This window comes from Prinia subflava, chromosome 1 (assembly GCF_021018805.1).
Source record: "Prinia subflava isolate CZ2003 ecotype Zambia chromosome 1, Cam_Psub_1.2, whole genome shotgun sequence".
In the NCBI taxonomy this organism is placed as follows: Eukaryota; Metazoa; Chordata; class Aves; order Passeriformes; family Cisticolidae; genus Prinia; species Prinia subflava.
Genome location: NC_086247.1, coordinates 40,305,619 through 40,332,241, shown reverse-complemented (window position 1 = coordinate 40,332,241; position 26,623 = coordinate 40,305,619). Strand labels below are relative to the sequence as shown.

At 37.7% G+C, this 26,623-nt stretch overlaps 1 protein-coding gene across 1 annotated transcript in view; it reads right to left on the bottom strand.

Moving 5' to 3' along the window:
* Positions 1–1,142: 1,142 nt before the first annotated feature.
* ALKAL1 (ALK and LTK ligand 1) overlaps positions 1,143–26,623 on the bottom strand; it is a 38,794-nt gene continuing 13,313 nt past the window's right edge. Inside the window, exons 3-6 of the mRNA XM_063419640.1 lie at positions 12,479–12,532; positions 8,695–8,775; positions 6,017–6,093; positions 1,143–3,191 (exon numbers count right to left, since the gene is read on the bottom strand). Coding sequence (XP_063275710.1) covers positions 6,029–6,093; positions 8,695–8,775; positions 12,479–12,532 — 200 coding nt within the window. The 3' untranslated portion in view covers positions 1,143–3,191; positions 6,017–6,028. The remainder of the gene's footprint in view (positions 3,192–6,016; positions 6,094–8,694; positions 8,776–12,478; positions 12,533–26,623) is intronic.

The following is a 26,623-nucleotide window of genomic DNA, read 5'->3' as shown; positions in this document are numbered from 1 at the left end:
TCACACTGTTTTACTCTGTGGCTTTAACCTCTCTGAGATGAAAATAGGGACTCAGTCCTGCATTTGAGCAGTACCCAAGTCACAGACTTGGAAAACTTTTACAGTGTTGTGATAAAAAAATAGGATGATGTCAGCAAGAAAGAGAAAATTGAACTTTGGGTTGTAATATCCATTCACACAGATCCAGGTTAAATTGCTGCTAGCCTTACGCTGTTGGCCTTCTCTCTGCAATGTGCCAACAACAGCATTTGCTGACAGTGGTGCTCCTTAGTAATTGAGAAATCTGGTGCAATTAATTTGTTTGAAAAAGGTGAACAGTTTAGCAGAGGGAAAAGTTGGGGTGAGGCATTACTGTGGATTCTGGCTCTACCCAATACTCTCCACCAGGACAGAAATTAGACTCAAAAAATTTTGAGCATGCAAAGACAAAGCAGTAATGGGAAAAGCTACAATCAGAAGTATTTCTGAAGCCAAAATATTTTTTTGATTCAATTGCATGGGAAAAAATGAAAGAAAATCTGGAGATAAAACAATTGTGAAAACATGACAAAAATGAAGTTACTTGAGTGTATCATCTCCTCTCAGCTTCTGTGGCATTTGGCTCTTTACTGTGTTTCCAAAAACCATCCTCTAGACTTGATTCCTAAAATGTAGGACCATTAGCAGATCTTAGGACTACAACTTATGTTTCAGGTTAAACAGGAAAGTGACTGTTATGCTTTGTGATTTTTATGCTACTAACTTTAGTATCCCTCCATCTAAAAACTATGACGGAGTATAGTGACAAACAAATGTATACAGGGGTAGTTCAGAAAAGTTGGGTTTATTTCCACCTATTTAGAGCACACTAAGCATCAAAAGGGGCCAAAGAGAAAGAAGGGATACGTGCCATAAATGTCTCAAAGAACTGTTTCCAGAAAAAAAATAAATCTAAGCCATTTGACTTCTGGGAAAGAAGAACTATGGGATTTTATCTTTTTAATCATTTCATAACTTTTTTTTTACCCTCATAAATGTTTTAACTTGTCATACTAATCTCTGCCTTGCACCTTTGTAACATCTGTAGATCTTCTCTAAGATAGGGACTTAATCACTTTTTTACTCAATAGAAAGAAGATTTCTTTATTTTTTTAAAGGTGAAGCTCTTTATTTACCACATCAGATTTGAGCTCAAAAATTTTATTACATAATCCAAATTAGGTCTCCTCATTGGAATTTAGATGTCACAAAAAGTATTTTTTAGGGAAAAAAACCCACAAATACTTGAATTTTTTTCAGTACCTTGAGGAAAGAAAGGAGAATTTTTTTTAGACCAAGAAGCCAGCAAACCAGAGTGGAAATATCAAAGCAGGACTAAAGACAAATGTTTTTCTTGGAGCCTGATTGCCTGTTATGAGCCTCATTCTTTCTCCTCTGCTGAAGTGTTCTAGCCAATAATTCTTCTCTGAAGTATGGTACTCACAGAGATATAAAGGTATCCTTCCCACCATTCAAAACACTGGGATTTTCAGTGTGAATATTGCTTCCAACCTGGATTAGGATACTTGGAAACTTTGCTTTTACCAAAAGAACATGACTGTAGGAAGTTTGAAAACCGATCCAGTGAATCACAAATACAAAGAGCACAGGACAACCTTCTACCTTGGACTGGAGATGGAGTAAGTACTTCTGAAAGTTGTACGGTGGACTGCTTAGAGAATCAGAAGACACTGCACAACTTTTCTGCAGTAATACACTAAACATATCAAAAGAAGGAAGAAAACTCCACTGGATAACAAGGCAACTCTGCTATTTGATGAGGAATCCCAGGGCAAAGTTTTCCTGCTATTTGTATTTCCTACTATTCTGTAGAGGGCACAGTGCTGGACATAGAAGCTAAGGAGCTCCTGAAGCCCACAGTGGGAAAAGGGTAGAGATAATATTTAATCTGAAGGTATTAGCTTGAATGGTCAATTAATCTCAAGAACTGTGGTTTGAACATAGTAATCAATGCATAATCAATTGTCAACTGCTCTGGGTCTGAGTAAAACCCTCACTGGATACTAGGTGCTTTGTAACACAACGACATGAGCTTGCAATCAAAGACATGAGATAGAAAATGGATAGCAAATGTTACCAATATAATAAGATTTTAAATAAAGAATATATTGCAGTTGTGCCTTGGAGTCTTCCCAACTATTTAAGACTGATGTATCACCAACCAAATTCATTCGTTATACCCCTTGGATTTACGATATTATACTTTAAAGCATTTTTTCTTCTGTTAGACTTTTTTGTTACCCTCTTTGCATACTTGCAGATGTTTTCTGTTGTTCACATTAGGTACATGATGCAGTTTTGTTTTCACCTTATTCAGCTGAAGAATAAATGGCTGCATAAAATATACCTCATGAAAATGAAATGTTGTGAAATACTAAACCCACAAGATTGAAGATTGCAGTGGTAGATCATTTCAAGTTCACCAGTAGATTAAATATATATTAATATGTATATAAGTGACCTCCTAATATACTTAAATCACCCCTCCTGTAAAATAGTTTATTTTTATGTTCTTTATTCCACCGAAACTGCATTGCAGTTTTCCAGTCTTTATATTTACATTATTTGCAACTCTTTCCATAAGTGCCAGTACAAATGTAACTGATGAAAATCCAGAATAGTCATACAAATGTTCCTGAAAGCAAGGTGCATTTCTGAGCAATTTTTTTCTGATGCACAATAATATATATGTATATATTAACAAACCTTCATAATATAAAATATCTTCCATGGCAAGTAAAACTTCCCCACTTACAGCTTATTCAGATTTCAGTTACACAGACTTCTGCATTTCAAGTTAGTGCAAATAATGAGAGTAAGAGCCTGAGCAGAACGATGTAAATACAACGGAACAAGAGAAATAGCAAAATTTTACCAACTCCCTGCATACGGTTATAACATTTGATCAGTATATCATTAGTATTCTTCATATACAATGTATTTAAATAATTGACTTGTCTGAACTATAGGCAACAAATTTACAAAATAAAATAATGTTTCACACAAATATGGAATGTCGGACAAATATATGAAAATAAAATGCATCTAGTAACAAAACATTGTAAATCAAAAAGATAAAAGATGTCTTCTCCATTTTTGAAGATTTCAAGGCACTTTCTTGGCAAATCAGAATTCTCTCCTTGGTAGAAAGTCTGCAAGAGAAAAGGACATGCCATTTTATAACTAGTTCCAAACCAGAGCAGCAGACTGCTTAGTAAATTTCTGTTCATAAACCACAGTTTCCTGCGGATTGCTTAAATCATAAGATTAACTTCAAATGCCGGTAAGTCTTGCCCTCCTGTGAACACTAATGAGTTTTGCCATGGCAAATCCTCAGCACTCATTCCAAGAGGTTTAACAGAGTCTGCACTACTGCACCTTGTGGGGACGTTCCCCATTCACATAGTCACATGTAGTTCTACGTCCTGGGTTTCGTCAAATAATTCCCTTCCATTTGCAGGGATCTGACTCAGGAAGTGAAATCAAACCCACCCAAACCTCTAAGAGCTGTGAGGGCGGCATGTGCCCGCTATCCCGGCCCCGGAGCCACCCCAGCGGCTGCCCGGGGCGTGGCGCCTCTCCATGGTGCTGAAATATCCCTCCACGGCTTGCTCGACCAGATCCCGCGGGCAGATGATTGGCTTTTCCCAAGCAAAAAGTTCATTTCAAAGAGGAAAAGACCACATCTTTGTCTACCCAGATGTTTACAGATAAGGAAGGAAAATATTTGCATAATAGCACTGCAGTTCTTTTTTTAATGAGGAAAAGGCAGCCTATTTTAGTACTGGCAGGAAAAGGCTTAAAAACAGCTGTCAGTTCTTCAAGTGAGGGAGCCTCTTTCTTCAAGGCAACCAAGAATCTCCAAGACTCTGTCGGATGTTAAAGTGAAGGCATATATTCTTAGAGGCAACAGGATCTATGGCCCTGTCCTCTCCACACTAGTGTGAGGGTGGTGAGGAAAACAGATCCCTTGTACCAAAAGATGAAGTAGAAGCAATTGGAGAATCATGCTAGACCGGCAATGTTATTGAGAGATGAACATAACTCCTTTATTGCACTCCCTGCTAACAGGGAAGAGAGAGTGATTCCTGCCACTCTTCACCCTTCTCAAGAAAATGTTTCCATTCCATATGGAATGTGGATATGTGTAAACATGAAGATCTGAGGATGTCTTATTTATAATGGAAACTATCCACTGTACTTAATAGAGGAATGGGGTGAGGGAGCACAGAGACAGCTGGGAAACACTCAGATCATAGTTCTACTTTTTCCTATAATGTTTTCAATGTTTTTAACAAAGTAGAGAGAAAGCTTAGATACAACTTTAAGTGAACACTGTGCACACAAGCTGCTAGCAATGCTTACAATTTAGAACATTCCTTCCCTATTTTTCATGTCTTCGAGTGTATTTTTGGCAGGGAAATTAAAACACCTGGCTTCGCAAATCATAGCAACTTTTGATCCTTTTATGTTTTAAAGATGGAAATAGGATGAGATAGATGCTTCTGTACTGTGGATATGTAGGCAGATCTTTGACTCATTTTCTTTAAAGAAAAAGAGAAAAATTTTGGAACATCAGAAATCTCTCTGAAAGGCCTGATACATGAATCCAGAGGTGTAAACGGGTACAGAGAAAGGAAAAACAGAGACTTAAAAGGTAAAAGTGCAGAAAGTAAGAGAGTGGTGGGATGTTTGAGAAAGTGGAGATTTAAAAAAGAACACTAAAAAACAAACAGGAATTTAAGTATCCCCCGAAATATATATCTATATATAATGGAGGATTCAGAAAAGGATTCCTGCCTTGGGTCATGAAAAGGAGATACAGGCAATGAGATGCCTAGTCAGTCTATGGTTCATTGTCCTTGGTACATTCAAAAACATCTGCAACACCTGGAAATCAAGAGGCCAAAGTGACTGAAAATAGTTAAGAAGAGAGGAAGAGAAAGAAATGATGTCATTTCTTCTCAGGATTGAAATATTGTCATATTCTTTAAAGCACAGCCACCAAAATGAATCCCACCTCCACTTAGAAATCAAATCAGCTAAGGCTGACTCATATCCTACTCTTTTCTTATTCTTGATTAGTATGAATTGAAGTCTTGATGCAGGAAGAAGTGACATACACAACTCCCTCAAGCTCCAAGCTTGCAGTTTTTCTCAGGAGGAGGTGGTGAGAGGAAACCATCTTTCAAAAATTTTAAATAAATAAAGCTCAATGATTATATACATTTTAGTGGTTAATAATAACAACCAGTGTGTGTATTTTCAAATTAACCTTTGAAAGTATAACTATCTTATTACTATTCAAACAACAGGTCACTAGGAGATGTCACTTCTATCAGTGACAATGCTGTTTAATTAATACATTTGACACGCTATTCATAAACAAGAATGGACCGGTTTCTTCCTCAGACTATTTAGTGAAACCTTTAGCTTCCCGTGTCTTTATGTTCTGTTTCCTTCCATCACCGTGAAGTGCCTATTATTTTTTCAGAAATTCTTAGGCAACTATATGGGAATGAAAAGGGGTTCCAGGAATGAATGAGGTGACAGTTCTCTATGAAGATTGCATTGGTAGACCTGATACCATGACATTCTGTTTCTTCCATGGAATGACAACAAAATTGTCTGCAGAACAGCCTGAATTAAATGTACTGATGATGTCCTTGGGCATTTTTATTTCGCCAAAGAGACTACATCTCAAAATTTTGAATAGTAATAGGCCACTCAATGCATAATTATGGATTGCAGTGCCACAAGGGACTTGCAGGAAAGTACAGAGAGGCCTGTCAGATGTATTTGTGCTTCCATGTATCTCCAGGAGGAGCTAGTCAGTTCTGCAGTGCCAAAGCTGCACGTTGATACACTCTGATAATATCACATTCTTGTGGTAATTTCTGATAACAACTTAAAAGTGTGAAGCAAACCCCTAGACCATTCAACAAATAAGAAAATGAGTGGGGAAAATGATACTTACTTAGCAAACATCCTAGGACTGTGTACACAAAGGGCTCATTGCTAATCTCGTTAGCAATCTTGCACACCTTTTGTAATCTATAAAACAAAATAATCCACAACAATAATGAATCTCAGTTGCCAGATACCCTCAAAAAACTGCATAAAATTAAATGTAAAGTTTGTACTTGAATTTCAGACACACTACACAGCAAAACAGTTATTTGATGGAAATTGATGAAATTATGTGTGCAAGATGCAATATTAGGTTGTACCTTACCATAATCAGTGCTCTAGTGGAAAAGTATAAGTGATGGCAGGAATCAAATCCCTACCAGGTAGTTTCCTACTGGGATGAGGAAGACCAGGAATTCAATCCATTAACTGGGAGGCTATTCTAACTATCAGACATAACATAATCAGAAGTCAGCCTGTATGAAACATTTTACTGTTCCATTTATTATTCATATTGATTTAATTCCATAGTTTTTTATGTTTAAGTACATCTCCTAATCATCAGACTAAAGATACTAACCTCCAATTCCTCTGTTGTATGTCCTTGGTTCAAATGACCACTTGGTTCAAGTGGACCCTGAGCCTTCCACCCTTTCTGATATTTGTTAGCAAGAAAAACATTGGTGTTAATTTCTTCTCTTGCTTGATAAGTATTTTAATGAAACTTAATATAAATTTTGATTGTTATTTGGGTTTCAGTTCCTCAGAAAATATTTATACGGCATATAACCATGTCAGAAGGAGAGGAAATAAGTCATCCTCAGACATCCCATGATGACTAAGGTGTCCCTGAAAAAATATATCAAACTCCTCTGAAGACACAGGGAAAGATCTTGGCTATGATCAGCCTGAGCGATGGATAAGGTGGCGACAAATTTGAAGATTTAGCTCCCCTTTGTAGAACAGAACATTTCTGGTGAGTGTAACTCATTTTTGTCTGCTTTGGGTTTGCTTGATGCAAGAGGGAACAAAAACTCTGCTGTGGTTTCAATCACCCTTTTTATTTTACATTTTGCTTTGATAGCTGAACTAAAAAAAAAGTTCTTCACACCACTGAAAATCACAGTCTTGTTTTTAACTTTAGGAAAAGCTATTTAATTAGAAGAAAAATAACATTACTGTGTTTCTTTAGAACTCAAGTAAAACACTCGGGCAATACATAAGAGTCCAAATAATATTCACATGCTCTGGATCCATGTATCAAGGCATACAACATGTAACATGGTATTTTTGTTGTACATCATGTAACGGAAATATGCCTTGCCTACTCCTCTGTCTACTCATAAAACTGTATGTATATCTTTTGAGGATCAGTCGTGGGATTTCTACATTCTAGCTTCTGATAAGTGTAAAGGCAAATGGAGATGAGGGCTGCTCCATTTTTTCATGTTTTTTCCATGTTTTCAAACATTAAATCACAGAATGACTAGGTGGAAGACACCTTCAAGACTGAGTCGAACCCATGCCCTAACACCTCAACTACACCATGGCACTGAGTGCCACAACCAGTCTTTTTTTATAGATGTCCAGGGATGGTAACTCCACCACCTCCCCACGCAGCTTTATTCCAGTACTTTATTACTCTCTTTGTGAAAAACTTCTTCCTAATATCCAACTTGTATTTCCCTTGACACAGCTTGAGACTGTGTCTTCTCGTATCAGTTGTTGCCTGGAGAAAGAGACCAAACCCCACCTGACTAAAACCACCTTCTAGGAAGTTGTAGAAAGTGATAAGGTGACCTCTAAGTCTTCTTTTCTCCAGACTAAACAACCCCAGCTCCCTCAGTCGTTCCTCTCAAGTGCTGAGCTATAGTCAGAGAGCATCTCAGCTGTCCACAAACAGTGCTTCTAAGTGATGCAGCCACAAAGTGCCATTGTTTTTTCACATTAAATCCTGAAAAGCTTCCAAAGCACCAAACTTTATTCACAGTTTGTGCTTACACAACCCTAAGGGGATTCATCCTCTCTAATTAAAATACACTGCTTATATTCCACTGACTTTAATTGAATTGTCCATTGCACTAGAGAATGCTAAAGTAAATTCTATTTAAGGAATGTCTACTTTTGTTTGGGGGTTTTGTTTGCTTGTTTATAATTTTATCCAAGAAGACTTCTATTTTCAGAGTCTCTGACAAAATTATATTCAGGCTGTGTTAAATCAAAGCTTCTGCACTCTCAGAAAGGAAGGTTGTTTGATGAGAACCTAAAGTATCAATAACAGAATGATGAATGAAATGATTTTGTTGTTTAACCATGAGCATATAATAGAAAATTATACTCACAACTGAAATACATGAAATCCCAAAGTATAACTGTACTATCAAGCATTAGTAGAAGGTAAAGAATGGTTCAGATTTTGTCTTGAACAAGTAAAGCTAAAGACAGCAGGAAGGAAAATATGGTCTCATGTCTGTCCTCTGCATAAGCATGCCCTACTGATTTTTTTTCAGTGTAGTTTTAATTTCATTTCTTTCAGCATCACTTTGAAGGAACTCCATGATGTTCAGCTGACAGCAAGTGCATTGACAGAAAATCTTTATATATTAGAAGACATTGGATACCTTTTGCAATGTACTATTGAAGAGAACTCTTAAAAAAGGAGACCAGGGCATCAAACACCTAGGAAAAGTGCATTGCTTTCAAATAAGTATCACAACTGGCATTACAAGGTACCTTCCTACTTACAGGTTGGCGTTGAGCAGTCCCTTGTGTTGTGATACAGTCGATGAAAGTGCTTGCTACACTCTGAGGAAAATGTGACTGGCCCTGTTTGAAAGTAAGGAAGAGTTAACCACAAGCTCTCAGTCACTGCTCTTCAGCTTCAATGAATGACAAAACCACATAGCATTAAGTTCATTTTTTCTTGGCTAAAATTGCATTTAGTTAAAAAATTTGAACAACTATGATGTAACACAAGTATAATAATGCTAGTGAAATAACAAAAAGAAAATTTGTTACTGTGCCTTTATGCTCATAATACAAAGACCAGAAAAATGACAAGTGAAAATGACAAGTTGGTTTAGCCTCAAAATTCCAGTAATTTAAAATTAGCAGTAAAATTTCTTATATGGTGAAAAATAGAATGGCAATCACAACAGATTCAAGTTTGTTCAACATTTATCTGTAGTCCAATGTAGAAGGAATAATGCAGCTGGGACTGAGTATACTATTTGTGAAGTTAAACAAAAACAACATTTTAAGAAAATGTGAGTTTCTAACCCCTGGAAAGATTAAGTACTTTCACGTACTAATGCATTTAATTTGCACATAGATGGTTTATACAATTCTTAATATACAGTGTGGGTGTTGAGAGAAAAAAAATGACAGCTGAATAACATCTAGGAACCTGATCTCCTGTTAAAATAATCCTAGTAAAAAAGCATACAGATGTGCAGAATGCAGGATGTGTTTCATCTTTGGCAAGGCAAATCCCTGCATGTCCAGGGTATATTGTGCTGCTCTCTTCTCTGGATGTACAGTGCCATCTGTTTACATTAATATTTGGTAAAAAAGATGTCCCTGCTCATGGTGAGGGGATTGGAACTAGATAATCTTTAAAGTTCCTTACAACCCAAACCATTCTATGGTTCCATTTTTCTATAAAAACATGGCTCAACTGTAACAGATTGCCTAAGACCCCTTCCAAAGTCGCTGATGGCCCCAGGAAAGTATTACTGGTGACATTTGAAATGAAAAGGAGAGCAAGAATGTAATATCTGCATCATGTAACCTGTTTAGCAAGACTGTCACTGACAGATAGGGAGAAGTATCCTGTGGTTTGGACAGAAAATATTGACATCAACTGACATTAAGTGACTAAGTCTAAATTTAAATCTAAATTTACTACAAATAGGAACCCTGAATAAGAATAGCTTGTTTCAAGCTACAAAATGATCCACATGAAGCAGACTTTGTTGGCCAGTTTTCCCTTCAGAGGAAGCATTTCTGGGAAGAAAATACTTGTTTTATAACTTGAAAGATGGTTTATGAGCCTGGTAAAATATATCAATCTAATCCTCTCTGGATGGTGAAGCAAAACTGCCATGAGCTCTAGAGAAGACTCCTTCCCATGGCAGTGAACATACTTGAAGGTTAGATAGATTTTACAGCAGTACATGGATTTCAGTAGATTTTCTCAACCACAAATAAGCTTTTCAACAAACTGGGAGAGCAGCCTTTGCAAATCTGAACTGGAATATTTTTTTATCTGAATGAGTAATTAGACTTAAGGAAAAGTATGTAATTTGAAATTATCCAGCATATATGGAGACAACACTGGCTTTTGTCACTAAATAAATTACATGTTCCTTCAGATAATATATGGTTTTCTAGCTCTCCTCCCTGTCATCAGAAATAGGCTGTTAATTTTATTTGTGTCTTACAAAACACTCTGTGTCAGCTGGCTTTCCAAGCTAAATTGATAGATTGCTTTATGACTCACAAGATTATTTATGATTTTTCCTATAGTCAAGCACTGTTACATATGGTTCTTACTTGGCTTTAAAATGTGTCTATTATTCCTGGCATATGAGAAGTGTTCAATAATTTTATTAACCCTGAAACTGAAAAGATAAGGAACTATAAAGATAATGTTGATTTCAGCTTCTTTTTTTTTTTCTCACAACTTCATTAGTTTAGTAAGTTCTAATTCTTGAACTAGTGAGGACTACAATCAAAGTTTAATTAATGAAGGCTGCTAAAAGATTACGATTCAAATAGAATAACAAAACCCAAAGTTCCACTGTATTTTAAGAAAATACCTATGGATTACAGGAACTAATAAAGCTATGAAAAAATAAAATAAAATTTAAAACAACAACAGGTAGAAAACTCCATCACTGAAGATTTTAGGATATATTTCAAAAGAGAGTGAAAGAAAGAGAAGAAGAGAGAGAGCAAGAAAGGAAAGGAAAAAAAGGAAAAAAAAAAAAAGAAAGGAACTAAATGTAGGCAGAAATTCTGAGCCAACAAATGAAGTTTCAGTATTTTGGAATGATCCTGCTTTGCTCATTCATTCCAACTAATCTTACTCAAGTAATTTCAGCAATTTTGATGGCAACTACTCATGCAGAAAAGGACTATTAATTTAATGAATGGCTCCAGAGACAGGCCTTCAAGTATTCTTTTTCTCTTTTTCTTTTCTATGATTTACCACTCTCAAATTACCTTCTGTAAAACTCATGGTTGTTTTTCCCTGGTTTTGAGTAATGAAACTCATTCTGTATTCATTATTTAGCTTCCCCAGATTCTTATATTGAGATTTTTATGGTAGCTGAGGAGTTTCCAAAGCTAAAAATGAAAAGGAAATGGATTAAGTACTAACATAAACAAATGTTTCTTGCCTGTCCTTCCCAGGAGAGGAATATTGAGTATTGCTGTGTTACAGAGCACAGCATAGTTTGAAGTTCTGTGTTAATTTCTTTCTCGTATGGACTGAAAATGGTCAGGTTCACAATTACTCTTGTTTACTGTGAGGGTGAAGGGCCAGCTGGCTCTGGCACATTTCCTGCAGATTCTGTTGGCTTGCAGTGAGCCATTGGCAGAAAGATCCTTAAAGTTGTGCATATCCCAAAGGCTTGAATACACTTCCCCCATGCAAAAGAGACAGCAAATGCCTTCCTTTCTTGTCAAGCACTGCCTGAAATTTCTAGCAAAGAGGAAATGCATAATTATTTCCAATTCTCCTTTTCATGCTCTGATGGTCAACTATTTCTCTAGGTTTTAGTTTCAATACTTCAAAAACCTTGAAAATCAGCAAGACATTTGCAGTGTCATGCTTAGAGACCTTAATCTTCGAGTTACAGAAAGCTGGATATGAAGAACAAAGCATGAGTGCAAGCACCTTGTCATTGGCGACTCATATTACATATATTCAGAGTGTAGAGTATTTTTCTCAGTAGTTAGAGTCCCAAAGTTAAGTACATTATACAACTCCACCTCAGTTTTCAAGTGCTTGGCTGTAATCATCATAAACTTTCATATTTGAAACAACAAGTTACTTGTATTTTTCCTTTACACTAATTTAATCCTTCCTTGTTCTATGTGTTTCCACTATTAAAATCAGTATCCACACACAGACATCATAAGACAGATGCAAAAAATCTTTCCTCATATGGTGAAAACTTAGTTGGTCACAAAGGTTTGTTCCTTAAAGATATGTGCACTCCAATGAGAAGTTCTAAAATTAGTGAATGCGAAAATGAATATGGAAAGCATAATAGGAGCATAAAAGTCAAACAGACTTTTAAATTATGTTTTAACTTAGCACATTTTGATGGTTATTTTAGACCAGATAGTTCAGTTGATTACTCAATGAAACTAGAGTTATTAAAAAAAAACCTAGTTCTAAAATATGCACATTTAACTTCAGAAATGTTAATTTGGTGTTGAGCCTCAAAACTTTTAGTGGTGTGATATTTGTAGCTACTTAGAATATGCACATTTGAGAAAACACAAGCAGCTGCCTTACCTGTAAAATGTTTTATGAATTTGTCCTTTAGACTGGAATCCCTCGGAAAAATTTCTGAGGAGAGAAGAAAAAAATATCTTTATGTAGCCTAAGAATTACAATCAAAGCTCTGAAAGCATAATATGTCAAGATATCTAATGTACAGACACTGAATGGCTTCCCAAATTAACTATAGAATTAATTGTTCATAGTTGTGGGGATGTGGGTATGTAAGCAACATTGTTAAGCATGTCAGTAATTCCCGGATGAATACAAAATGGTCATCCTGCAATGTACAATCATTTTCTGACACTAATTGCTGCACATCTTAGTTGTGAGTGGGGCTGTAACTATAGAAATACTGCAAATAATATACACACATTATCATACTTAAAAGTATGTGAGTACCTGAAGAAATTATGTAAAATACTTAGACAAATACAAATTAAATATAATTTTGTGGGGTTGAAATAACAAGTACCTGAAACGTCTCCTACAAATCACCTAAAACAGACAGGGGTCATGCACATGTTCATTGCAATATCAGTAAAAAAAATGGTCTTCTGTGAAAACTGCTGTGAATTTCATAAACTATTTCCTTTCCATTTATGGCATTTTTTTCCCCAGAAATTACAAGAGAGCAGAAGCCTCAAAAGAATCACAAAGAACAGAAAATAGATCTAACACAAAAAGATAAAGTTCCTTTTTCTTTTTTTTTTTTTTTTTTCCCCCTCTTTTTTTTTCAGTGGGACGCTACCTCTGGCTGACAGCAGAAACTTTTGATGCAAGTAAATATCCTCAGAACCAGTCTCATGAACCTCCCTCCAATCTCACGAATTTTCCACTGAAAACACGATTACAAAACTTTTGGGTACTTGCAGTTATTGCTGGACACACTAACAAGCTGCCTGTTATGTCAAATTCAAAGAACCTTCTCTGGCAGTTAGACAAGGAACAAAACTAACTTGCAGCATTAGGACCGGCAGTTAAATATATTTATTCACTAAAAATATTTCCTTGCATCTAAAGTAATTTTAAATCTTTGTATTCTCCTACATTTTTTTTTTTTCAATTGAGAATCTGAATTTAACATGTAGCTCAGAAGAGAGCTACTTTCATACTACAGGAAGATGCTGGTTATTTGCCAAGATAAATTCTTACCGCTGGCTTTAGGCAGTTTCTCAGAGGTCATATGGGCATACTTTTAGGATGGGATTTTAAGATAAAATGCCCAAGTCTTACTGCAACTCATCAAGGTTAGGAGACCTACTTTACCTCGGATTCCTTAAAAAAAAAAAAATTAGTTTAAACTAATTTCTTTTCTTGTTGGAGAAGAAATGCCACCCCTTCTACAATAAATTTAGAATTTTACTGATAAAAAAATGTCAGGTAGTTTAAAATTTTATACAGAATGAAGAATACAAAAGGCAAAATAAGGAAACAATTGGTGTAAGTTCCGAATAAGATGCCTCAAGTGGACAAGCACTGATGAATAAACACAGCATGGTGAAGGATAGGCTAGGAACTGCTCGTTCCTGCTCAGACAAACATTTAGATATAGACACTTGCAAAGTACATAGAATTTCCTGTGGGAACAGTAGCTGCTTTTTGTCCCATAAAATTCTCTACTTGCCCCATAAAATTCTCTATCTGCCCCATAAAATTCTTTAGGAGAAGTCTGTATACAGCAAAAACCCCACCCCTTAATGCCCAGAAGGTGAAACAGGAGGGCAGATGGATGCTTTGTCAAGGCGCTAGGCATTGCAAGCATAAAACTGCAGCTGTGGCTGTGTTGGTAAGCCTGAGAGGGAGCACTGCAGAGTCTGCTTTCCACGAGCAGCCCACAGTGGCCCGGGGCTCACACAGCCCGGGCTGGCCGGTCCCAGCAGGGAAATCTGGGTCAGTTGTGTGTTGAGGAGCAGCCGAGCGGCCCCGCCTGCGCGCCGCTGTCCCCCCGGGCGGCAATCAGCTTTTCAACATGTGCCACGGCTCAGCTCCCTTCAAGGGCTCCTTTGCTTAACAGCACGGGGCCTTTGCTGGGGAAAACGCGATCAGTGAACCCCAGCCGTGCACAAAAACGACCTCGGCTCGTTTGTATAAGAATCACGGGCAGCACAGGTTACTGGAACGCTTCTGGCTCTAGTGGCAGAGGCAACTCCCCCTGAACTAGGAATTGCCCAACACAAGCACGATCATTTTCTCCCTTCTTCCAGCAGCATAGCCAAACCCTTCTGTCTGTACACAACTGCGAGTCTGAGGTCTCAAAGGACTTCGCGTTTCAGTCAAACTAATGAGCATCTTCCTTGAATAGAATATGTGCCACTGACTCCTGATCACACTGCAGCCAGAAGCAGGATATCAAGGCTTCTATCAAGGCTACTTCTAACAAGCTTTTCTATAAAGCAGGGAAAAATCACCATGAAAATGCCCCTGAACTAACTTTTTCTGGCTTCTAACAAGTTCTTAGTTGCTCCAGTCATATTTCATGCATTATCTATTGGAGTTGTAGAAACGACCACGACGCTTTCAGAAGGCTTCAAGCATCAGCACCTTGTTACCTAAAAGTCTTTCATACCTCTTCTATGCAACCTCCCACGGGCAGCTCCACACAGCTCTGGCGCTTTCTCTCCTTTTTTCTCTCTTCCTTCTACAGTTCCAGCTCATTCCTTCCTGTCCCTTCTACAATGTCTTACCCTTTTTGTCCCGGGCATGACCTCCTGTCCCTTCCTCCTCCCAGCACAGCCAGCAGACTCCAAGTGACCCCAACCAGCCAACGCACTCTTTATCACACCCATAGCTGTGAGGGCAAAGCTGTTCCCACTCTGTGGTAATTAACAGAGCTGCAATATCTCAGAGGCAAGATTGCCTTTAGCACTGCCTCCCCACAGTCTATAACCTATTGAGGTGGCCATTTTCATAGCAAAAGTTCATATCCTCGCAATGCAAGTTAAATTCCTTTGACACACTAATTTCACAAAGTAAAAGCAGAAGCATCAATATAATAAGATAGATTGGCAAAGTATTACTAAAATCAAAACACCTCAAAATCACTCTGGGAAAAACTGAAAAAGAATCAGGAAAATGAAAAAATAAAATGTTTTAAGTGTGAAACCCACATGAACAGGAAATATTGAGTGGAGAGTGCTTACTCAATCCATTCTTGCCTCAAGACCATATTACACAAACTATTAAAATACAGCCAGCTTATATCCTGTGGGATATATGAACACTGGTTTTAATCAGCTGGGAGAATATTTAAACTGCTCTTGTGCCCAGGCTTACAAAGTCTGCACTGCTCACCACAGAGTATATCCTAGTTAAAAGGCAATTGAGCTAGTGATCCTGTGTTCATTCTGGGCATAATCTCAGTTTATAATAATAAATAACCTTAGTTCAAGGATTTATTTCTTATTTACATTAGGACCTCTACATGTATCCTTAGATATTTATTCATTTGGGGCAAAATATTGTCTGTCCTTCCACAGACAGCACTGGCCATAGGCAACTATTTAAAGGTGCTACAATGGATTTGGTACTGGCTCTTCTGTCTAAAATAACAGGGATATTTATGGTAAACTCTAGGGACAAGATAAATTTAGGGTTTTCTAGCTCTGTTTCACAGACAGAATAGTTAATTTTATAATGCAAAGTTGGTTCTAAACCAATCCATACTCTTACTTTTATCAAGCTGTGACATTTCAGAGATCTCATGACTTTAGGTAAGAGGTGGCTAGATCTGCCTTAGTTTTATCTCAGCTGGGATAATTGTCATGATGGGGAGAGCTAGCAAGGTCTGAGCTAGGAATCAGTAAGCACCAGCTGATCCAGCTCTCCTCTCTCAAATTTTGTTATAAAATTTCCAAAGTTGATTTAACCACTGTTGTAAAGCTAATTCCCCAGTATTCTTTCAGCTGTTATTCAGCACCCAGGAGCTGACAGGAATGTTTAATTTTTCACTATTTTCACTGAAATTACAAAAAGGTAGGACATGAAATAAAGCACAGCCTGGTCTCAGGTTTGTCTTCAGCTTGCAACTTAAGACATAGTTGCTCCACCTGCAATGGCTCTTTTCACCTTTCTGTGCCTTCAGTTTATTTGTGTTTTGTCTGTTCAGACTGCAAAGTTGTGACAGCTGGTGCTGATTTTTACCCTGTGTTTGCACTGTTTCCAGTATCATGTCACCATAATTGTGCCAGGAACATTCATGTCCTAATGGAGTATAAATAAAAAGAACCGTGATCACAGCCCTGAAATAAGCCAACTCCACACAACAGTTTGTTGACTTGGAACATAAAACCTCCACATCCTCAGGCAGAAAAAAATCAAGATCTCCATTTGTTTATGCTCCCAACAGACAACTTTGGTATATTCTTAGTTTATTCATAGAATTTGTGTCAATCAGACAGCAAAAGTGCTCCACTGGTCATGGTTGGGCCAATCAGAAATGTGATTTCGTATTTAAGATAACATATTTAAGAAGAAAATAAAAAGAAGTTATTGTGCAGATGTAACTGCAGCCAGAGAAGAGCAGATTGAGAACATTGAGAGGAACAACTCTGCAGACACCAAGGTCAGGGGAGAAGGAGGAAAAGGAGGAAAGGGAGGATGTGCTCCGTTGAGTTGGAGCTGAGATTCCTCTGTAGCTGGTGGTGCAGACCACGGTGATGCAGCTGTGCCCCTGCAGCTCATGAAAGTCCAGGGGCATGCAGAGATCCACCTGCAACCCTTGGAAGAACCCCACACCAGAGCGGGGGGATGCCTGAGAGGAAGTTGTGAACCTGTAGGAGGCCCATGATGGAGCAGGTTCCTGGCAGGGATCTGCAGACCCACAGAGAGAGAAGCCCACACTAGAGCAGGTTTCCTGGTAGGACTTGTGACCCCATGAGGACACACACTGGAGCAGCCCATCCTTGAAGGACTGCACTCCATGAAAACGTGACCCACACAGCAACAGGCTGTGGAGGACTGTTCCTCCTGGGATGAGCTCCAGTAGGAGAAGTTGATGAGGAATTGTCTCCCGTGGGAGGCATACGATGCTGGAACAGCAGCAGAAGCAACATGCAATGAACTGACTTAATATTCATTCCCTGTCTCCATCTGCCACTGAGGGAGAGGAGCTAGAGTTGAGAAGTGAGGGGTGGGGAAAGGTGCTTTCAAGGTTTTATATTCCTTCTCATTACCCTGCTCTGGTTTTGTAAGTGGTAGATTCAATTATTTTCTCTAATTCCAGCCCATTTTGCTTATAATGGTATTTGGTGACTGATCTCTTCCAGTCCTTATCTCAACTCATGAACCTTCATTATATTTTCTCTCCCCTGTCCAGTTGCAAAGGGGAGTGATAGAGTGGCATTGGTGGGTGTCTGGCATCCAGCCAGAGTAAACCCACTACAGTTGTGCATTTTCTTGTTTTTATCTCTGAAATGGCAGAAGAAAACTGTCAGCAGTAAGATGTAGCTGACTCCTCTATTATAAACCCAGATGCAGGCTTCCAAAACATTTTGGCATGAAAATAGCATGTGGGTTTGGGTTTTTTGTTTTGTTTTGGTTTGGTTTTTTTTAGAAAGAACATTTCATGTCATGAAACTGCTCACATCACAGTATGTTTTAGAAGTTTTAAATAAATGTGACATTTTAAAGGACAAGAGTCTCCAAAGTTGCAACTTATACAAAGGCTATATTCATTCATAGTATACAGATAAATCTTGCAATCGTTGAAATATCATGCTCCCAAAAACATTGGAACACTGTCAGCAAAGCTATCTGAAGTACTTACACAGACTAGTCACATTTATTTGGATGGAGTTTTACTACAAATACTTCCTTTTGCCTAAAGATGGCAACTCTTGCCTACTGCAACAGTACTGGGTGAAACACTACTAGGAGGAGGTTTGCATGCTTTCAACAATGTCAAGATGGTTTAGTTAGCACAGAAAAGAAATCATTTGGTGATAAAAGTGATAATAAAATCTTTCAAATGTAAATTCTTAAAGAATTTTATAAGTTTATAAGAAGAATTGAAGAAACAGAGATGAAATTCAACCAGAACAAGATAATAATACCCAAATAGTAAGTGATATATTAGGGAGATGAATGAATAGAATGACATTGCAATGCCAGGATCAAAGTATCCTCAGCATGATTGTCCCAAATATAAGTGACACTCTAGAAACACAGTGTTTAAAAAAATAAAAATGATATTCAAAAACTTAATGTCGCAAAACAACCTTTCTCTGCATTTTATCTACATAGATAGCTATTCCTACAACTTTTAGACATAGTCATAATGCCTCGGTTAAAAAAAAAAAAAAAAAAAAAAAAGAGTTTTGCTCAAAATAGAAAACAGTTTAAAGAGCAAAGAAAAAATTCTTAATGTTAAATTGACAAGAATTCAGTGTGGTGTGGAGTAAAGCATAGGTGTTATATTTGGGATATAGATAAAATACCCTGTGAATAAATGGAGCATGAAGTGTGTGCTTGGAGCTCTGACCTGGGTATAACTGCTAGGGGTAGACAGAAATGTGTGGTCACCATTGTGGGCAGCTGTCATAGGGAGTCGATCCCAATACCTGGCTGGGGCACTTTCCACACCGAGCACTTTCGTGGCTTCTAACACAGCTCTCAGCAGCAGATGATGTTAAGCATGGCTGAATCAATTAGCATAGACTTCTTTCTTCAGTACCCCAACCAATCAAAAGGTCTTAATTTCCTCCTTTCATTATTATGCTTCGGCTGTGGGCCGCACAAAACTCTTACTTCTGGGCCCAGGGCTGGACAAAGTGCTCACCTGAAAAACTGAGGACTTCCAGAAGTTTTGGCTAGGCTGGAAATGCTGTATTTTCTATGCTCCTATGCCATTGCTACCAGAATGATATTGCTTTCTGTTATGTACACAATAGACATATCAGTATAGATTGAAATGTTTCTCTGGTTCCTCATGTGATGTCTGTCTGAAACAGCAGAGAAACACTGTTGAAAATGTGTGACATTTTTATTCCCTACTAAGGAACCACCAATTGACTCTGAGGTCCTTAAAGGTGCTCAAAATCCTTAGGATGAATTTGTGGTTGTATTACAACTCAGTTAACAGACTAATAGATTCAATGCTTTTCCTATTGCAGTCTCCCATAGAAAGCAAAAAAAACGTCCTTTGTGCAACTCCTTCCACCATTATCAATCATAAATTATTAAATATTAAATATAAAAAATAAAAATATAGAAAATAGAAAAATATTTTATATTATTTGTGTTAGAAAGAACTGCCATATGAGAAAATATCTACTTAAATGATGTATTTTAATTCTCATAGATTACTCATCTGCATTTTCTACTACATAAACTGCATTTCTGCATTTGTTTTGTTCTTTTTCTTCCAGTTTTCTGCAATTAAGTTTTACAATGATTTTTAATTGTCTTAGTAATTTTTTTGTTTACATACCCCCACCCCAACTCACATACCCTGCCTTCTCCCACTAGATCTGTAATTCATTCCTTTGGGCAAGGGAAAATATCTATTTCTGTGTGCAGTATTCTGAGAAGTCACAGTGTTACTACTCCTGTTAAGTAACACACGCAGTTCCCACTTACTGAGTACTTCTGTTTTGAGACTTCGATGTGTACATACTGAGCATAGATGGAAAATGAGTCAATGCTCCAGACAGACACATTCCTTTCTGGGTGTAATATTGCTGTTTGAAATTCAAAACTCACCAGATTCCTCCAAGTGCCAACGAAGTCTACAATAACTTAACAAAAATTTTGATTTTTCTGTCACTTTCTACTGTAGCAAGTGAAGAATTATGTAGTATCTCAGTGTTTTCTGGAGAAGAAAAAGCCTCAGATAAATCCCCAAATCAACACTGCTTGGATTCACAGAGGTAAGAGTGTCTGCTCAAGAGAAAATCCAGAATTAATATATCACTGCATACCACTGCCATCTACTGAATGTAGACTATGCTGAAAGTACTCAAGCATACCTTCTTAGACTGAGAGCAGAGTTTACCAGGCTTCCCATTACCCTGCCTAATGGGAGCCCTTTCAGTTCCCACAACACAAAGTATACTCAGGAGCTTAAAGGTTACACATAGAATGCAATTAAGCATTCATAATTAATGACTTGATTAATTTATCCTCTCAAAGAGTAGACATAAACACTATTCTAATCTCTTTGGACTTACTTGCTGTCCATAAATTTTTTGTTTGGTGTTACAATTTTATTTATACAGAAAATTGGAATATATTGTGATATATTATTGTACCTCACTAGTCAATTCTTAAAACACTAGTTCTGCTCCCATGTCTAATAAATGCTTCCATGTTTAATTATTTGTCCAGGCTTGAAACAGTGCTTCTCAGGGTGCTTAAACTAATGACTTAACATTTACTTGCCTCGGTATTCATTCCAGTCATATTTTTCTGATGTGAACATGGCAAAAAATACTCTTCTTAAATGCAGATGAATTGATATAGCTTCAGATTCTCCAAACTTTAGTCTGGAACATGATATCTGGTCTTGTATGTATAAAATTTTAAGGTTTTATTCTGGAACATCCACCAGAAACTTGAGTAAGGAAGTGGGCTGTGACATCAGGCAGTTTAGAAGTACAGTGGGATAACCCCAAAGAGAAAGGCTACCAGCGTCTGCTTTCACAATGGTTGATGAAGTTTACCATGTCAGCCACCACTGTCAACAGTAGTACATTAAAAAAACAAAACAAAACAAAACAAAAAAACCCAACCAAACAAACAAAAAAAATCAATAAATCAATGTTGCTATTAACTCTGCTAAAGATGGGTGTAAAAGGAAGTGCTAGTTTCCAAAATCAGAGTCTGGCATTTAGTCACAATTGCTATTTTTTGTCCTCTCTTCTCTCTAGAGTCAACCATTCGCTTTTATCTCAGAATGTCTACTCACTTATGTCCCATCTCTCTTACTGAGCCTTGTAAGTCTTATCTACTTCAGCTGCTCCCCTAAAACCAAGGAGATTAGTGTCCACGGGGCATTCAGGAGCATAACTGCAATTAATTTGGTTCTATGGAAACTGCAGCATTGCAAATACTGCATATTTTAAAAAATGCACAAATCATTGTACAATGGGATTCCTAAAACTGACAAAAAACCCAAAGCAGATAAGGACACCTCCAAATAGTAGTAAAATGTGAAAATAAGTACTTTAAAAACATACAAAGAGCAAAGGCATACAGCTTTGCATTTAGTTATGAATGCTTAGTTTTTGTCTGTAGATCTATGTTTATACATCCTCATAAAATTTGTTTGATAGATTGACATCTGCATGCTACAGATGCCACAAATAGATCTGAAGTATTTCAAATTTCTCAGTATTCACCTTTTGCTTGGAATGGAATATTCACGATTTCCTTTAAGATTCCTAAAAATTGTCCTGAAGTTTAATTTGAAATGCTGCCTTTTTACAGTGCCCAGAGTCAAATTCTACTCTCACTGATGGTCGTATACTCCCTCTCACTCATCAACACCTCATGCATGTAATTGCAAGAGAATTATGGAAGGTATCTTTTACTCAAGTAGTTTTCAGCTTTATTGTTGTTACAGAGACCTTCAGGTGACTATCAAGAAAACAAATGACAATTGTGGGACACATTTTCAGTTGGATTTATAAAGTTTATTTGAGCAATGGGGCAGTAAACTTGAGGAACTGTTTTAAATAGTATGGAAGATTCTGTACATACTATAATATAAATAGCAACACAAAAGGTGTTACTCAGACCTTTCTTCAAGAATAAAGGGGTACTTATTTATCTCTAATAACTGATAAACAGGCAAGAGAAGTCTTACATTAGCTAGGCACATTACATTTATTTGAAAAAGGTTATGAACAAGATTCTTGGATGTGCTTCCCAAAATAGCAGGTAGCTGGATTCAATAAATCCAATAAGCTTCAACCAAATGTTTTTAAGCGTGAAATACCAATTTTAATTCAAAATAAATATCTCAGTTATGTTTTACGTGCTATCAGCCCTATTGGATCATGGCCTATGAACACCTAAAAGGGATAATTTCTCCTTAAATCCCTACTACTACCTATCTCTTAAAGTCCTTCTGATTACATCCTACATCTTACCTAAAAATGATGCAAGCTTGTAAGCCATGACCCAAAACATGTTCTTAAACCTTGAGAAGAAGTACATTTATTTGCCACAGTGTTTTATCCCTAAATCCCCCATTCTTTGTTTACTGCAAATCATTAAATGGAGTCAGTTTCTGAATTCAGTTTACTTACTACTACATATGAAGGAGTACATGGGATTAGAAATTAAATGTCTCAAGCTCCTTGCCACATTTCTGGCAAATCTGTAACATCCTGCTGATTCAGCACTAGTTTTTATGAAAAACTGTCCATTTTCCAGGCCATTTTTGGATGTTTCAAACTGTAAAACATCACTGTTTTGAGGAAAAGCAAATGAACTTTGGTGTACATCATGAGAGAGGTAACTTTTAAAGCAGTCCATTTTTTTCAAGTTTCTCCTTCTGAAGCACCAGAGCCATAATTGTGCTGCTGTCTCAGAAGGCGTTATGTGCTCATTTCTATTCTAAATTTATATTCTAAATCTGTGCTCATTTGTATTCTAAATTTTCTTTGCTGCTGCAGTTTTTTGCTCCATTCATCTGTGGTAGAAAATGAATGAAGTCTTTTTTGAGAAAGCAGGACCTTCAGTCCTGTAACCCTTGTACCTCTCTATCACAGGACATACTGAGAGCAGATTGCTCTGCCCAGGAATGCTGTGCTACTGCAGCTAGGATCATGGCAGTATTATTGCAAACGTCCATCCCAAGCACAATGGGGGATGGACTGTGGGAAACCTGCCTTCTTTCATGCAAGTGCAGGAAGGAGAAGTGACACAAAGTCCTCTGAGACAAACTTTTGTCTCCAGGTTTGCCTATGTTTCAGGTGAAATCAATTTGTCAATAAAAACTTTCACAAAATCAGATCAGTAAGAGTAAACAAAGCAAACGCATATTGATTTTACTTGACTTTGCTTTTTCATTTTATTATGCTGCTAATGAGAAGGAATACAGAAGATCTTTCCTTTCCCAGCTTTCTGACTTGAACTCCAAGGACTGTCTTTGAGGTACCAGAACTGTTTGTGTAGTCAGTTTCCCACTCTTTGTGATCCACATCACCATATTGTTGGAAAGTGAAAGCACCCATGACAGTGCAAGGGTGGAGACTGGAAAATTAATCCAGATGTAAGAGAGCAAAAGTAGGAGAAACAGGCATAGGAGTATTTGGTGTTCATCTTGTATCACTTGGACCACTTTCAACAGATACAAAACGCATTCCTAGCTTTACTCATACCAAGGTCAATCCTTCAGAAGCTGTGGAGGACAACTATATTTAACCAAGGCCCTTCAGAGGCATTAGAAGCAGAAAAGATTGACTTGCAATCAGGGAGGAGATCTGGGTCCATGGTAAGGACCCAGGCAGATACTTCCCCACTTTCCCTGTCCCTGCCCTACCCTTGCTAAGCCACTGCCCTTTGCCTTCTCCCCTCCCTTGCATTCTGGTTGGCCTCCACACCTTGTCTGGACTCAGCTGAGCTGCGAGTGGGAACAGAGAATGACAGGAATAGTTAGCAATCATTGCTATGAAGACAACTAACGGCATGAGCAGTAATTCCAGGGAGGCCTTCCCACCACAGCAGAGCAGTGACTATTTACAGCCTAAAAGGGCTTGCCAGCCACCAGTTCAACATCCTCTTAAGGGCAACAGATTATCCCTAGAGCTGGCTCCTCCAAGACTGGGCACTGAACTGTGGGAAGGACATAACCTGAAGCTGGAGGCAGCTAACTCACTCAAGCTACAGAAGAAAGATTTAATCGTGTCTGAAGTATCAGGACAGGTGGATTGCGAATGGGGAGGATAGTTTCTCCTGCTGTGAACTATTCACATTTTTCAGTGCTGGGAATATTATGTTCCTCCTCTTTCCCTCAAACTTTTACTTTTCTTTGATTAATCCACCATTTGTGAAGGAAACATAATTGCTCACTAAGTGCTTAGACACCGTACTTTCATTTCTCAGAAAAAGAAATCATAACTCAGTTCTTGTTAAAAGACTGCTGTTAATGGCATTCTCATTATCACAAACTTGATGAAGCTGAGCCCTAGCTGCAGTATGAATGCAGAAACCAGCATGTAAGAACTGCCCTATCTAAATCAGAGTATTTCCCACAGCATCTTCCAAGTACGTCCAGAAGTATGATACTGAATAATTTCTCTATGCTCTGTTCCTTTATAATGTATCAGTTACATGCTGTACCAAGTCATTCATCATCCAGACAGAATTTGTACACATATATATCAGTCTATAAATTGGCTGTAGATGTTTCCAAACATTTTTTTTCTGTCACATCACTGGTATTTCACCTTGTCACTAGCATTATGTGAAGGATCTTATCCAGATAATGGAAATGTACTTTAATTGCACATGTGAAGCCTTCTCCCAAAACCATCCCATTCTTCCTGAATGGAAGATTGCCAGTCAGCTCCAGGTAATTTAATTTTGATTGTAACTAAAAATTCCTTTCAAGTTTTCAGTTGCTACTGTCCTTCTTTGGATAGTTTCCTCACTCCTATAAAGTGCTCATGATCAAATATGTGGGGATTTTTTATTATTTTAATAGAGAATTAAAAAATAATAAAGAAAGCAATTATTAGTGTAAGATTAAAAGTGGTGAGATTTAAAAAAAAAAAATCTCCTTTTATTCATAAAAAGTAACAAACATCTCTTAGATGTTCAGTACAAAAAGAAAAATCTCTTTGAAGTTCTAAGTCTTTCAAAACTACAGTTTTCCAAGGGGATATTTATAAGCTAATGTCTTTGAGTTGGGGCACAGGTCTAATTCCAAGACTGGAAGAGCTGTAATGCAAGACAACAGTAAAGGAAGGAAAATAATTGTACATTTCAGTGTATCTCTCTGAGACTGGCAACTGTCAAAAAACACTGTCTGAACAGGGAGTTCCAATTGCCGTGGTTGGTGACAGAATCCATTGTTTGAATGTCAAGTTTTGGAATAAAAACCAAGAGCAAGTAAGGAAATGGATTCTGTTTAGAGTCTCAGCTTCTGTTTACAGCAATAAACCCAAAGCAGTTGTGTAGAAGCAACTCTCCGGATTCCCGGCTGGTAGAACTATTCCAGGAGCGGGTGTACTCTCAATAACACATTTTCGAGGACTGGAAAATGCTAGAAGGAGAGTATGCCCTGATTCTGTTGTCCTTGATTTCAACAGGAGCAAAAGCAGGTTCTCAATCTGTGTGTAATTCACATGATCTACTTAGCTAAACAATTAAGTCACAGCTCTGACATCTGATATTTATTTTAAGTTCTTTGAGCCAGATTCTCTTCTCTGAGCCAACCCTTTTTTCTGTTCTGGTGGCACAGAGGCTATAACAACTATGGATTTTCCCAGCTGGAGATCCTACCAGCACTATTAAGTCTTTACCTGCCAGGCAAAAATCATCTTTCATGGTATTTCCTCCTCTATTTCACCCTCTGAATCTTTACCATACTCTTATGAGAAAGAGTAAATTACTAGGCCTGGGCTACATTCCTCATTTCCATGTTTCAAGTATCCTTAGCCTGTATATTTGCCTCTTCAAACTAAACCTATATGGTTAATTTGAAATAATCCTTAGTCTATTGTAACTGAAGTGAACGCACAGCCTGCTCTGGTGCTCCTTCTGTGCTATTTCAGAAGACATACAACTGAGGATCCTTCCAAGATGTGTTACCAATGAGATACCTCAGAAACTCTAAACCTGTGTACTCTGGGTCACTTCTGCCTGTGCAGGCCATGCTTAACAATTTAACCATAGTGCAAAGTCATCCCTAAAGAGTTTCAATCCAAACATGACAACTTTTTAACCCCCATCTCCACTCCAAGAGAGCAGATGCTGTGTGAAAGGATAATCTGAAGATAGGTTCAGCTGAAAAATTCCACACAATCTGAATGGAGTGTTTGTCAACCATTGTCTGAGTGGGGAACCTTAGGGCTCCTTCTACATCATTGTAAAGAACTTTAAGTGAGACTAGTTTAATGGACATGAAAAAAATCAGGGTGCAGTTTAACACTGCACTTATTTGAGTCTACTTTAACCAACAATGCAGTGTGGAACTGATCTGCTGGGAAA